Here is a 16,695-nt window from a genome sequence, read left to right on the forward strand (position 1 = left end):
CATACTATCTTAAAATACGCATAAATGCACAATAATATACATGTTTGAGCTTTATTATAATATTAAGTCGATAAAATGCTGAAATATAATGTAATTTTCATTCTAACATCTAAAATTATTTTTAATATTTGTTGTAAATATAAATTAGTACCCATGTATAGACTATAAATTAATTGATTATGCACATCTTTAAGTTTTAGCGAGGGAAGAATTATTTTCTTTTAATAAACATCATAAGGCATAATAATTATTCTCAATCTATATTAAAAATGTGTCAAGCGCGAAATGTATAAGGTACAACTACTGAGAAGATAGAAGCATATTAAACTGACTTGCTTATTTACTCCAACAAATCGTAACGTACGTCTATTCCTTTGCGCATTTAATTCAACTGTGCGGCGTCCAATCCTCCCGAAGGCCAATTGGGTTGGCGTCGAATTGGGTCGGCGTCCAATTGGGCCGGCGTCCGATTGTACCGGCGGCCAATTACCGGAGGCCAATCGGCGGAGGCCAGTTCGCGGTGCCAAATCGTCCTAGACCCTACTCGCAGCCAGTTCACTAACAACTATGATGACACACGGCTTTACTAGCTAACAAGCCACGCCAGCGAGTAGCGAGTAAAGTAGCCCAGCCCGGCATTCAACTTTTCTCGTAGATTGTTTACAATCTGCTAGTTAGATGATTACACTGGGCGAGTTTACTAACAGATAGTAAATTTGCCAGCTGGTAGCTTGTAAACTCGCTCAATGTAATCGAGCCTTAAGTATTATCGCGGCCATAACAAGAAACTGTATGGGTAAACGTCATGTATTATCCTGCAGTTGAAAGCTTGCATACATGAGTCAAAAAAGTTTGGAAACTTATGAATTTTCATGCGACAGTAGGAATTTTTTAGATCTGCGCCTGCGCAGTAGAACGATAGTGGCGAACCTGCCGGCATAAAAATGACCTATATTCATTTTTAGGTTAACCGATGTTCACTACCTGTCAAATAGTACCATAAAATGACGACATCGCGTCTCGCCTACTCTTGAAGAATGAGATTGGAGAGACAGTCAGCACTTTTACGTTTAAACAGTTATTGTCACGATAGTTGAAAATATGCACTATTACTGCCAGTAAATCCATGCACGTGTACAGGCGTTATTAGGTTCGTTAGATATTATTTGCATACCTTATGGTTATAATTGAACATTTTTTTTTCTTTTGAAACAGTAAACTAGAAGATGAGCATATTGTGTGTCATTTTGTTCAACCTTCTCGAAAAAAGGTTGGCCATCACTAAACTGCGTTGAAGGACTTTTACAAAAATTGGATCATCCGGCTAGCAATGACGACTTTTCTCAAACAAACTTGACCTTGGTAATAACCTTAGTCAATATAAAAAAACATTCACACTTTGGTGTACTCATCAAATAACCGGTCTAACAATTTTAAGCATAATTCTAATTAATGGCTGTACCTAAGTGTTTTTACGATATCGAATTTCTTTAGTCAAAATTAATTTTATTTTCATAAATTACCAATAACAATCGGAAACGAATTAACGGCAGGTCATTGATTTAACCTGTGCATAAAATATTAACACTTGCGCAAACAAACGTTTCTCTTGATTTGATTTATATTTTCGTATGCAATAGAGGCAACTACAAAGTAATAAGCATGACTAAACGAATAAATTCAAACTTCAATATTGTTAACATCGATAGTTGATTCTACAAGGTCCGTAATGAAATAATGTGTAACATCGTTAATTCTGTTGGCAATAATACGTGTTTATGATGCCGAATCGAATGATACTTGAAGAAATTGGACTACTGAATTTAACCTTGATCTGCGATTTGTCTAAGTGTGCTGCAATTAGGCAAGATTATTGTTACGGTTGCTATTCTTGGCTATACTTACGTCAAGCCTATTGCATGGCTTTCTCTCGCTCAGCGCCACTCCTACCGCATCTCGTTTGGTGGGAAAACTATCCAATCTCACGCTATGTGGTATGTTTATATAATAGAGGAAGCAATATAAACTTTTTGTGTTACGAGTACAATGCAATTTCAGATTGCGCTTACTATACTTAATTGACTGAAGTCCTAAAAACTTTCTAAAAAAAATCTGTGTGCACATCGTTAGCTAAATATTTACGTATGTAAGTACCTATTTATACAATAACTTTTCATTTTGATAATGATTGGCATTGTGTAAAAACATATTTTTGGTTTATAATGCAGGGCCTCCTTTTGTGTCAGTGCACCTCTGTCAAATAGTGCAAGTGCAGTATACGTGCGATACTTGGTACTAATACACATACTATGTAAAATTACTTGCATCTACTTTAATAATTAGCCTTTACAATATTTTAGCGCTTCATTTTAAAATAGTTATTAAGGTTCAATTTTTAAAGAAGGTTTTTCTCAGGGAACGAATGGGAACTGAAGTACCTAACGGGTAAGGAGAAGCAGACAACCGATCTCGACTAAGTAAGAATACGGGATAAATTTAAACACGTGTCAAGAATACGGCATATGTCGAACACTGACAACTGCTGTCGGTTTATGTATTGCGCTCATTTAATATTGGTGTATTACACACATTATTGCACGTCGTGTTCAGAACACATTCAAAACACTGTTTCAAAATTTACTGCATTGGTATATAGCCTATCGAAATTATATTTATTATCTGTTCTGTGGTTTTTTTTTCAACAAATTATACGGTGGCTAATTGAATATATTAAAAATTATAAACGAAATATGCACTTAAATAATTATTCATTAGGTATTGTAATATTGAAACTTGATCCCAATAAGTGTGACTTGAAAATTATGAATTAACTTTTTTCGTATATAGTGGACAATACATAATATTTAATATTTACTGATTTAAAGTGTATATTAAATACACGTCATCTTACCTTCCTGCATTTCCCTTTTACAGAATCACAGATAACGAGTACGCTCATATTCTGGCGCCGATTCAGCCAAAGAGCAGCAACTTCCGTCTCCGATGCCCACGTGACCGTCCCCAGGATATGATCCTCGGTAACCACGTCAACTGGAGCTTCCAGAACCGTCCATGTGGCATTCTGTTCTCCTTTTAGTTCCAATACTTTTAATGAAACCGTTGGATTAGGTCTGCCCGCCTTAAAAGAAACATTTATCATTATTTAAATGTGTTGTTATAACGATAACAGTGTGACAATATAATTAATATCTTCATCAAGGAAGAAATAAACGTGAAGGATGGCCTCTTTAAAATCTTCAACTAAAACTATCTAAAACCTTTAAAATCTTACTTTGGGATATTTCAGGGCAAATGGTCTTGGGTACTGAAATTCAACTGATCCTGGCTGCCCATAGAGTGTGAAGAATGTTGTATCTACGTCAGTATCGTTGAACGAGGCGATAGCAATCCTGCTCCCACTGTCGGAGAACCACATTGCAGACCCAGAACCAAAAACTTCCTCTGAAAAGAAAAAAAAAAATCCTACACTGGAAGTTTGTACTGATAATAATATATACATGTGGTTACCGCATGTCATAATAATATTATGTCGATATAGCTAATTGTATCTGCAAACCAGGTTTTCACCGCTCGCGACGGTTGTTAAGGATTGTGCTATATTTGTGCAAAGTAAATGCGAACTAAGCTACTATCATATTAATACTATCGACCGACGGTACTTGACGGAATTTGAATTTAAATTCTAATGGATTTAAGCTACTATCGTTGCGTAGGCATGGCTATTCGATGATGCGACGTTGTATAAGGGAACGTCCTGAGCCAGTATTTATTTATGATAAGAATGCATGAATTAAGTATTACACCCACGGTGGCCGAGTGGCTAATACGTCGACTTATAATGTCGTAGATCCCAGGTGCGAATTATTGGTCTGGAAAATACATGCATTGTTCTTAAATGTGGGTTTGGAGTATGGACGCAATATGTTGAACATTCTAATTTAAAAAAAATCTGTTAATACAAACCTCCTCTATGTGGAGCTCATAAGATCTTCTTAAGTTCGGAAAACAAAATGCATAAAGTAAGTATTTTTAGGGAATGATTTAATAATCGGTTATTGAAACCAACATATTAATTATTTATCCCCGGAACTAAGCCTGTAATGTAGTAGAGACAGAATGCCATCATGTAAATCCGTTGGTTACTGGTTCAGTGGGTCTATTCTATGCTTATCGACCGCTAAAGTGATAAAGTGAAAAATATTATCAAACTTAGGGTAGGTTTGTATCAAAATATTAGCACTTATTGTAACAATTACACAAAGCCGGTTTTTATTGTTGCAATAAGTGCTATATTTAAACAGCACCTATCTTGCTGCTGTTAAAATATCGCACTTATTGCAACAATAAAAACCGGCTTCGTGTAATTGTTACAATAAGTGCTAATATTTTGATACAAACCTACCCTAAGTTTGATACTATTTATCAATTTAGTGTTCGATAAGTATAGAATAGACCCACAGATTCCACTAATTAAATTTTTTCAATGTTTCAATACGCAAGCAGACAGAACAAACATGAACCGTAGGTTACTAATAATATAGCTACCTCCAGTTTGTGGAGGCCCATATGTTACATATTGATCTACAAAAATAACAATTTACCTGCAAAATTGTCTGCATGACATTTGCGATTATCATAATATATTACGTTTCTACGGCATACCGTAGCATAAATTTATATTTTTTGAAACCTATGTACTAATAATTACGTAGGTAGCTATGTTATATAGAACGAAGGTGATAGTAATGTTTAGTTAGGCGAAAGCGCATCTATTCTATACAAAAGACTGCTGTCGGCCGCTATCGAGGGCAGTTTTTCATATTTCTGTATCGAAGTATTAGCACTTATTGTAACAATTACAATAAGTTAGTTGTAATTGTTACAATAAGTGCTATGTTTTAATAGCACCTCTCTTGGTTGTGCTAAATTTTAGAGCGAGATATACAGTTTTGACTGTTTATACGGCTAACTTATTGTAACAATTATAAAACGTCGGTACAAACGGTTCCATGACAAAACAGAACATGACAAAACAGAACGTGACAAAACAGAACAGTGATAAAACAGAACAACGATAAATATAACTATGCCCTTTGTCATTGATTGTCATTTGTAATTGACATATTATCTCTATTATGTTGATAGATTTTTAATAGCACAGATTTTCAATACGCCATAATAATTCAAAGTATATACCTAAATTCTGCATTCCTAATCGCTAGAAAGCCTCAAATAAACGGGACTTTGCCGGAAAGCTTATTATATCTCATCTTAATCAATATAATAATGTGTTCAAAATGATTGAGTGACTAGTTACAACGAAATAATGACCTAACCTATCCTAAATAGATTCCACAAAAAATAATGTTTCATTTTTCTCCTGGCTGTTCTGTTTTGTCACTGTTCTGTTTTGTCATCTTGTGTTTTGTCCGGTTACCGTACAAACATATGAAAAACTACCATCAATAGCTGCCGTTAGCAGTCTTGCGTATAGAATAGATGCGCTTGTCATAATAATTATTGCTTTTCACTCAAGTATAAAACTCTTCCGTCAATAACAAAAATAGTTAACAGCATGAAGATTTTCACCTTCATAAACCCAGTCAGGCACTCCATTATAGATGATTCCGGGTGATCCATCATAGGTCAGCCGGATCTCATCCTCACTGTCGTTGTCACCATTGCGGTAATAGACGTCATTGTTTAGGACGTAAGCTACTGAGTGATTATTTCCGAAAAACCTGCAGAATTGCAGACGCTTGTGCTCGGCGATAAGGAAAGTCTCACTGAAAAAAATTAATAGCAGTTTAATTTTGGGAAAAAAATGTTAAGGAATATTTATTATATGAAGATATATTCTTTTTTTTTAACACTACAACTAATGACAGTTATGTGTTAGTGGTAGACATGAAACAGTCGCATGAACACCAAGACTTTGCGAAAATCGAACCCGGAACCCCCGAATAAAAAACCAATGCCTTACACACTGGACTACAAGGGCCGTATAAAGTACGTACATACTACACGTCTGCTGTCATATTTCTGTCGAATTTAATCAGCGGGGCTTTAGGCAGTCCTATGGGCTCCTAGCACCCCATAACTACCATTGAGTGACAGGAATTTATTTAACGCGCGTTGTCGGGAAAAATACAATTTCATTAATTCAGCGACATCATGAATCATTTCATTATCGATTAGTTTCTTTTGCGTACTTATTGTGTGATGCCCAACATGCACTTTTGATGACACTTATTGGATTTATTTTAGATAAAGAACAAATATTTCGCATGCGTTCATGGGCACTGGTAGCACACGTTAATTAAAACCTTGCTTTATGTATAATTATTTGACCATGTCCGATCCTAATAAGATCGGATTTTTGTTTTTACGAAAAACGATGTTAACCACTTAACCTATTAGGTCTATACTCTGACTCCAAGGACACGTTGACAAATAATATGTATATTTGTCAAGCCCAGGATTCGAACCTGGGACCCACGACATTATTACCCGACGCATAAGCCGCTCGGCCATAGTGGGTACAATGGGAGATCATGAAATAGAACAAAAGCCGCACCTATAACAAGTATGTATCAATTATAATCAGTTAATCGTTGGTTTCATCTTAAAATTTGATTATCTTTAGATAATACAATGTAGATAGTACAAATGTAATGTACAAATTAAATTGCCTTTTACTTTTATTAATATAATGTCTTTTTGTAAAAAAAAAAAAAAAAAATACAATGGTGTACTTTTAGATTTTTTATAAAAATCAATAATTTTGAAAATGTAAAAATTTTAATTATGTACTTATAGAATATTAATTTTAATGGTGATAAATTTATTTTGAAACACCTAAAATCGTTCAAACATAAGTATATAAAAAAAAACAATAATGAATATAATAAAATTACAAAACTACTATTATTTAAATTTGTAATTTGATGACGATCTTATAAAAGTTTAATGTCCGGTTCTATGACCGGACATATTGTAGAATCATTTAAAAAAAATATTAGTCTTGGTTTATTTTATATTGCGAATCAATAATTATTTTATATCTTAGAAACCTTTTTTATGTTTTTAATCTTGTTGTAGGGTTTATGTTTTGAAAAGTTGTCTTTATACTGTATCATAGTTAATTTTTAAATCTACTTACATAGGCAGGTATTTTGATGAAGAAATTCACCATTTAAATTTTGAATGAAATAAATCAATTTACTCACTTTTTTAAAAGGTCATAAAGAGCATATCGAGCTGTTGATGAATATCGGTAACCCTAAAAAGTATTATAAAATTAATCATCAACCTAAAGTCAATACTGCCATATATTTAATTCATTAATTTAATATACAAAATAAACATTTAAATGTTCATTATATGTAGTTTAATATAGTAAGAGCCGTTTCATACGGTGTGTCAAGCCACCTGTGTGTCGAGCGACTGCATTTACGCATAACAGAATGGGCGTCTTCAGGCGGAGACATACGGGTGTCGCGTTCAGTTATATGTAAATGCAGCATCTCGACACACCAGTGGCTGAACACAGGTGTCCCGTGTGAAACAGCTCTTATGGTTTTTTTTTATAATAAAAGGAATGCTTACCACTAGAGGATCAGATTTTGCCATAAGAAATCGTCTGTCTGGAGATAATTCGACAATAGTAGTATTCAAGGATGACTGCGGTATTAAAATAAAATATTAATTAATAAAATGAAATGGTGAAAAATTGCACAAAGGTATAATAATAATAGTGTTTTTTTTATTCTATTCCGAATACAAACAACACCTAAATAAACAATCCTATATTTGACAATAATAATATACTTACTAATAATACTTTACAACAGTGGTTTCCAAACTTTTTGTTACTATGCCTCCCTTTTAAAAAAATCTAATCTTGGCGCCTCCCCTCTTTATTTCAATAAATAATACAGACTAAGATAGGCTAGATAATAAATACCATTATATATCAAAAATTATCATTTAATTATATCAATCATCATATAAGTATCACACCAAATTGCAAACAGTTTCGAAACATAGCAGCGCCGCAGGCGACTTGTTTTTACTAATAATAAAATAACGTAAAAAGTGTATTAGCAAACTAACCAAGAACTAAGTAAATAAATTTTTGTTTGCTTCAATGTATCTGGCGCACAAATCATAACTTATTTTTTTTAGTAATTTTGATTTCCAAAGCTCCAATATTTATGAATGCCTTCATTTCGTCTTTTTAATCAGTTTCTCATTTTTTTTTTAATTTTAACCAAATAGACAAGTTTAACAACAAAATTATCGTTCCTAAACAAATTTGCCTCAAATTTCAACATTATGATTTAACCCTTTTATTTCATTTTTTCACGAGATAGCCAGCACGCTTCACAATATACCTTAGTAGGTAAAAGTGTAAGTTAAGTAAAGTCAAGTAAAGTGTACTTAGTAGTAAAAGTTAGGTATTATAAAATTAGTCTCCATATTTTCAGACAGGTTTGCAAACAACCTTTTATTGGATTATTTTATGTAGTATATATCTAGCGGCCGTTTTATAAAATAAGCATTTGCAAACCGCAGACCTGTGGCTACATTAATTGTGTGAAACTTCTCGCGCCTCCCAGTTTGGAAATCACTGCTTTACAACATCACAAAACATATAAAAATAAAAATAAATTGGCACGCAGGGCTAAAAATAAGATGTAATCTTCGATTCGGGACGGAAAATACAAATTATATACTGTTTGTGAGGAAAACCACATAGTTTAGTATATTTTTAAAAGAAAAGTTAAAAAGAAAGCCTCGCTAAAGCTAAAAAGAAATCTCTGGACTTTTCTCATCGCGGATTCTGGATGATTTGTTGACACTGAAAAACAATTTGGAAAAAAGATTAAGATAGAAAACTGTCAATACCAAACGTATTAAATGTGGAATGGAATTGTCTTTGCAAAAGTTGGAAACCCCATTTCCAATCCTTAGACAGCGCTCTATAAATTATACCTGAAATCAAATGATTGAATAGGTACACTGGACTACCGGAATTTCGAAATTAGTTTTAGGATTTCCAACTAAATATTCGTGTAATGTATTAATCAAAATAAATCACAATAATATGCAATAGGTAAGTACCATTAAGTACTAACTCTATTTCGTCTGATAATAATTAATACCGGCTTTGTCCGCTTCATAGGAAGTTACAATACACCTCTGAAGCTGACGAAACCGGTTCTTATCACAACATTTTTATTAGCTCGTATTCTTGTTTGTCCGGTGGTTGTTTGTCCAGTACAAATCTTGCAATCGATTTTTAACTAACTTCCCGACTAGCTAGACATTTGAAACTGTTATAATATATCAGAACACGATGCAAATGCATTCTTTTAATACTTTTAGCGATATTTAAGCAGAATTGAATTCATTTTCAGTTAACTCTGTTTTGTGTGAAAAGTTATTTCAGAAAAATCCGTAAAAAGTAAAAGACTATTATTGGCTGCTAAGAGGGTGGTCCTAGAAACTAAATTATTAATATATACGTGCGTTACTATGAAAATCAAAATAACATTTCAGTATTCTATATTTGTTTGTTTGTTTGTTTTTTATTTACTTCATATCAAGTACAAGTTTGAGCATATTGAGCATAATAATTCAACAGATCACTTAAAAACGTTGTATATAAAAAGTTATTTTTATCTTGTAATTATTATTATTAAACTGAGCAAAATTAGGACTACATATTGTATTATATTTTAATTATTAAGACACCATGAAAGAAATAAAATAGTATTGTAATGAGAGCGATTCCGAAATTCTGGTTTTCCAGGATTGAAATGCTATATACCTAGGTATTATGATTAGATTACAATCTCTAGTATCTACATAATATGATCAACTTGCATCATGATACTGTTTAAAACAGTTATAATAAATAGTAAAACGCGATAATGTTATTAAACGATTATCAAATTTTGTGAATTTCGAAATGGATTTTATCAATTATAAATTAAACTGAGTAATTGATTAAAGTAGTATTACACTAGATAAGTAGTATAAGCACGTTAACTGGTATTTTATTGGTCGCTAATCCACCAATCATTCATTATACTTATAATATAATATAATCCAACCATATTCATTAAAATTCATTGTTTTTTATGAGCATTATAAATCTGTCACTCAATTTGACTAATAAAATTATTATTCTACGAATCTTCGAATCTTAATAGGATGTGTCTTTGAACAAGTTTATTGCAATACATTTATTTACAAATTGCTTGGAGGCTTGTTATAAGTTATAATTTATAATATCTCTATATATATAAAAATCTCGTGTCACGGTGTTTGTGGTCGCACTCCTTCGAAACGGCTCGACCGATTTTTATGAATTTTTGTATGTATATTTGTTAGGTATGAGAATAAGTCGTAAAGTATATTTCATACCGCTAGGTGATTAGGGTATCTCTATCCAAAAAAAAAATCTTTTATTTTTTTGACAATTTTTTTTTTATTTGGCATCAAATTTAAAATTTTAAATTAACCCCAAATTTTCACCCTCCTACCCCCACCCTCCCATTTTTAATCGCGATTTTAGTATTTTTGTATGAACAAATTTAACCGTCGTTCGTATTTCAAACAGAGCGAAATTATTTATGTTGTTGAATGACAGATGGCGTTACGTCCGAGAACAATTCAAGAGAAGCGATGCGTCATTTTGACATTTCATTCGGCATATCACTTTTTGTACAAAATTTTGTACGATTTACTTTAATTTATCTATTTGTGTGCGTGTATTACAGTGAACAATGCCAGCAAAACGCAAGGGGGCGCATTTGGGCCGTCGAACGAATAAAGTGACAAACATGCGAAATAGTAGAGCAAAAAGAACAGACGAATAAATCCAACAAGATAACGAAAATGTGCGTGTGAGCATGTCGCAATTGCGTGCATCTCAATCACAAGAGGCACGAGCTGAACAAAATCAACAACAACAATTGGAACGGAGCCAAGCGCGCCGGTTTGTAGTTAACACACGCAGAGCAAATGACCGACAACGCCAACAAGTACATCGAGCATTTACATGCGCTTCGTTCCTTCGTCTCGCATTCGAGTACGAGCCAGATATTGAATATTCCGCTCATCCGAAAGTGCTGATTGGTGCTATGGACAAAGAATGTCCCCATTGTCATGGGCTCAAATTCAAACATGAGTCAGCCGGGATGTGTTGCGCATCAGGAAAAGTGCAACTACCAGAAATTGAGACACCACCAGAACCATTGAACGGCTTGCTCATCGGCACGGTTCCAGATTCAAACCTGTTCCTGAAGTTCATTCGCACATTCAATTCATGCTTCCAAATAACTTCGTTCGGAGCAACAGAAATAGTTCACGATACTGCGACAATGGTCAACAATTCCATTCAACGTTCAAAATCAAAGGCCAAGTGTACCACAAAGTAGGCTCATTGCTGCCAATGCCAAACGAACCACATAATTTTTTACAAATCTACTTCATGGGCGGTGAGGACATCAATCGTGTGGATGCACGTTGCGGCTACAATAACCTCAATTCGCCTAATGCCAGGCGCATCGTCGGCGAACTGGACGCTCTATTGAATGAGCACAATGAATTATTGAAATTCTTCAAATCACAGATGCACGAAGTGCAAAGTGACAATCACGCTATTGTCATCAATCCTGATAAAACACCAGCTGGAGAGCACGTGCGTCGATTTGGTGCGCCTGTTGTTGACGACGTTGCTGGAATCATGGTTGGTGACCGCACATCGACGCGAGAAATCGTGATTCAAAGAGGAAAAAATAATCTGGAGTTCATCACTGACACACACCGTTCATACGACGCTCTCAAATATCCGCTAATTTTCTGGAAGGGATAAGACGGATATTGCATAAACATTAAACAACAAGATCCCGCCACAGGTAATTCATTCATTATGAACATAATTACTCATTTTGAATTGAGAAAATGAATGGTTGGTGTTTTTTTGTTTTTATCGGCGGTCATCGTCTACAGCGCTCCATTCCTCTTTCTGTCATAGATCACATCCCCACACACTTACAATAGATTCGTTATTTTTTATTTAACAACCAAAATATTCACTAGAAATAATTTATATGGCAGAACAACGTTTGCCGGGTCAGCTAGTAACTTATAACTTATTATAACATAACGATTAATAGCCGCGGGAATCCAGGTTATTCACTCGCTTGGCCTTTAGTTTTATTTGTATTGTAATAAATTTTATTTCTGCATTCATCTTTGATCCAGATCTTTCATTCAAGATATCAAAACCGAAATAGGTTTACTAATTTTCGCATAATATCAAGAAGGTGCAAAACGGAATTTAATACAGAGTGGCCTATAGGTATGCCATCATCTCTCGAGGCGCAGTGTGGAAGGTGCTGGCTGGTCTTTCATCTGGTAGCTCCGGGTTCGATTACCGGTGAGGTCACAATATATATTTAAGTGATTTTCTCATAGCCTGCTTGTTCATGATTGTTTCACGTATATTACTAAATACACTACTGTTACATTACACTACTTACTCCCATTGGACCTCTTGGCCTGTTCTAGTGTTATAAAAAATAATATATATATATATACATGTATTTTTTAATATAATGTACTTAATCACCTAATTGAAAGTCACCGCATTTTTCTTTGACTATTGTGTTGATAAAAGTGTAGTAAAGTAGTGTAAAATTCATTAAGGACACGTACGTATAATGTTGATTCAAACAAATTAATCTGTCATGTCATGCCAACGCAGCAAGAAAAGGTCATCATGAGTGACTAAACCCTTCATCTTAGCAGATAATTGAAGGGAAAGTTGATGTCAACAACACACGGATATTATTTACCAACAAGTGGCAATAAAGGCCGTGATGGAAAATACAATAAAAGAGCCCAATTTAGCACAGCGACTAAAGGCGGTCTCTTACTCGATATTATTTCAAAAAATCTCCATTGTTTTTAATTTGTTTGGTTTAAATTTGTTCGGTTCTATATTATAATTTGAATTCGATTTCATCTTTATCGAGGTAATAAATGATTAAATTGATTCAAGTATTTGAGAGTGGGTGTAGTAGTGCTAATAGTAATAAAAATGTACTTCACAATTATATTGGTAGGTATGTTATCATTTATCAACTCTTCAATCATTATAAATTATAATACTTACAGTCCATTATGAAATTATGATAAATCCATAATCTTTTATGAGCCTTATAAATCATTCATAAAAGAAATTATAATCCTACTTAATAATCGATAATAATTCAACCATATCTGACTTTTTACACGTTCATTTTATTTTAAATATTGCACATTATAATATATTATCAGTGGCGAAGACTTAGCCGGCTCGCACATCACAACTCGCCTTGTGTGCCTGACGGCCATAAATTAAAACCTTCGAGACTGCCGGCGAATGTTGCACGATCACAACCTCGCACATCTGCCTAGCGCTGCTAGCTCTAGCTCTGCCAAACGCAGCGACAGTCTGGAGAGAAATGGCCGATTCGCCCGATTCTGCAGCTGTGTGCATGCGCGGAGTCGATATTGGCCGGACATCGACATGCAGGCTTTGGCCAATGCAACTAGACGAATGTCGCAGGGTCGCAGAGTTGCAGTTGCATCGGCCAATCTGCGAAGCTCCATTTGATAACGTTTGTTTCTTGGTTTACGATGACGTCACATCGACGAATTCGTCGTAAGACGCATGCGGCGAGTTCTGATGTGCGAGCCCTCTTACAGTGCGATTATATTTAGAGCATACCTACCTTATTAAAAATGAATTATTATATTACATTATATCAGTAACAAAGACATCGATATTATGCAATATAACATAATAGTTGTCGCAATATATTATCTACATACAGATACGCCACGTCGTATATTTGCCACAAATACAATAAATGCGTTCAAAGGCTGTAATAATCCATATATAAATGTATCACGGTTTTGTATGAAAAAATCGTGTCATCTAACGGAAAAATATGAAGTTTGCAATTTGACACACTTTTTTGATAATAGAATGTTTTTTATATAAAGTCAAAGGTAAACTTATATTTTTTCAAAATGTCAATTCGTTAAAGGTGCCCATTACATATTATTAAATCGTATAGTCAAGTTTATTTTTTAAATATAGTGTACCTATTATGTTTTCTTTAATAATATATTTAAAATATATTTACTAAGTGTAATCATAGTTGTAATGATGTTTATATTTATTTAAAAAAAAAACGATTTTTATAAATAATCTTAACGTGTATAACTTGAAATCCTTTTTATGCATATCAAATCGTGCTTCAATAGTGCGACCATACCGAAATTAGTTGTCTCAAATTAAAAACTTCGTATTTTTCTACTGTGTGTTTCTGGTATGGAGTATTCACCAAGAAAATAATTAAAAATCATTTCAAAAAAGTTAACTAAATTGAAATTTGATATCTTATGATTTTTGTTCAGGATTTAATTAAACCGTGAGCTCAGTATATCCCGTAAGTATGTCTGACTTCCAAAAGTCACTTTTCGCCACTGTATAATAATTGTATTAGAATTGGCTTCTTGAAACAATAGCCCAATCAAGATTTATTTTAGTGTCTTCGCCGTGAATGACTCACCCAGCCTTTAGTTTTTTTTTTTGTGCAATGCATTTCATTTTTCACTTATCTTGGGACCCAGAGTCAGAGTAATAAAATACAGAAAATGGCTATTGTTCGGCAAAATGAAGCAGTGTTTCTCGCGTATAATGCACAATAGAACATCAATTTTATTATTATTAACTTAACTATAGAACGTTATACCATCATGTTGCTTCTCAGTACGGCTACTAAATTTAAACACAACATAGTTAAATATATTTTCTACAAAATTAACTAAAAATAATTAGCACTAACTTTATATTTAACACAAAACAATAAATTTCAGCAACACGTACTCGCAGTTTTTAAATTAATATAATCAATAAAATCCATATTTACCGGCTACGTTTCCAAAACATATTTAATTCAGTCGTAAAAATTCTATCTTACTCTAACGCATATTTCGGAGATATAAACGTGCCGAATACTTTCTCATTCGCACTTATGGTTCGTTTTTGTTCTGGCCTTGGACCCAGAATATTCATTAAAGCCAAATAGAACCAAATGGATTCAAAGGTTTTGGCATATTTTCGTTTAGCACCCGAAGTTATATATAAATATGTAGATATCATGATAAGTTTATACACACATGTGCGTAGAAATCACTTAATACACTTGATTATCAATGGATGATATTAATATAAATTGAATGAAAATAATTGTAATCATAAAATTCAATCAATATTCATTGATAATAATTGATAGCATTATCCGTATTTGGTATTCTATTCCCATTCCATAAATTATATTGTTTTTTTTTTTTAATTATGATGCATACTATTTAAGAAGTACATGCAAATAGTATATTAAGTAGTCGTTAGTGTTATATTAATATCGCTAGATTTCAAAATCAGCCATGTCCATAATATATGAATAGAAGAAAAACTGCTTTTTGTTTTCTCAAGTACACAGTCACAAGGGTGAAAGTTTATATTATTTCGAGTAAAGAATATTTAAAATTAATTCGTTCCACATTTAATAATGCAGAATATATTAGAAAGCAGTAGTTCTTCAGCAATTCAAAAAAAAGTCAAAAATACCTAAAGGTGGACTTGGCTGATTTTGAAATCTAGCGACACAATTTAGCATATTTGTACGAAAAATTTAATGAACCTGAATATTTAAATTGAAACGAAATAAAATAATACATTAGTATCAATAAAATGTACGATATACTTGATTATTTAGACAGTATGCCATTTGCTTTTCTTAACTACTATTTAAAGGCGTTGTTAGTCACTAAACGGAACTCCTTACCAAAATTTCGCTCGATATGAAAATGCTGGATTTCTTTGTAGTTAGGTCATACACATATACTCCTTCTTTGCCTTTGATTCTGTACATTAGCTCGGTATCTGAAATAACAAAATAAAATGTGTAAATTAAAGGAAGCAATCAGTTTTGTTACTCGAAAAAGGAGCAATGAACCTTAATAGTGTATTGTAACTGTAAACTGTAGAGTTTGATAATATTAGAATATACTACGTAAGAAAAGGATTTTTATATGGTTGTTTTTCCAGTTTTTACCTCAAGATATTATTTATGTGCACAAAACGACGGTCTACGGCATACCTACGTATATGCTGTAAAAATATTTTACGTACAAATATGACAATTTAGAAGATATTTTCTCAATCAAATAGGTAAGTAGGTCCATAATGTTTATTTTACTTTTTATTTTCGATCGATTCGAAACTTTCAAAATTGAAAATTTGCTAAAATACCTCCCCTTTTCAAAAAGAACTTTATTTCATGCAAAACCCCTGCCCTCTCCCAATTTCCCGATCATATTTATGTAACTGACTGTTGTAGGTATTATTCTTTAGTTTCAAAACTGTAGTTTGCTATATGAGCCGAAATATTAAATAAGTCACACGACTTGAGACCGCGCTAAATCAATGTTAAACTAAAAATATTATGACGGATATTCAATCTAAAAATGGCCACACCCATAATCCATGATAAAAATTCTGCTTTTACAACCACAACTTTTGTTGCCCGTTTTTGTAGTAAT

At 33.2% G+C, this 16,695-nt stretch overlaps 1 protein-coding gene across 1 annotated transcript in view; it reads right to left on the bottom strand.

The window, feature by feature from the left end:
- Window positions 1-16,695, bottom strand: part of LOC147065880 (venom dipeptidyl peptidase 4) — a 45,136-nt gene that overhangs the window by 14,828 nt on the left and 13,613 nt on the right. The window contains exons 3-8 of the mRNA XM_085955907.1: window positions 15,939-16,036; window positions 7,630-7,704; window positions 7,251-7,303; window positions 5,611-5,807; window positions 3,293-3,462; window positions 2,912-3,139 (exon numbers count right to left, since the gene is read on the bottom strand). Coding sequence (XP_085812033.1) covers window positions 2,912-3,139; window positions 3,293-3,462; window positions 5,611-5,807; window positions 7,251-7,303; window positions 7,630-7,704; window positions 15,939-16,036 — 821 coding nt within the window. The remainder of the gene's footprint in view (window positions 1-2,911; window positions 3,140-3,292; window positions 3,463-5,610; window positions 5,808-7,250; window positions 7,304-7,629; window positions 7,705-15,938; window positions 16,037-16,695) is intronic.

This window comes from Rhyacophila brunnea, unplaced genomic scaffold, assembly GCF_057557595.1.
Source record: "Rhyacophila brunnea isolate RB1 unplaced genomic scaffold, BYU_Rbru_1.0 scaffold_5, whole genome shotgun sequence".
Lineage (NCBI taxonomy): Eukaryota > Metazoa > Arthropoda > Insecta > Trichoptera > Rhyacophilidae > Rhyacophila > Rhyacophila brunnea.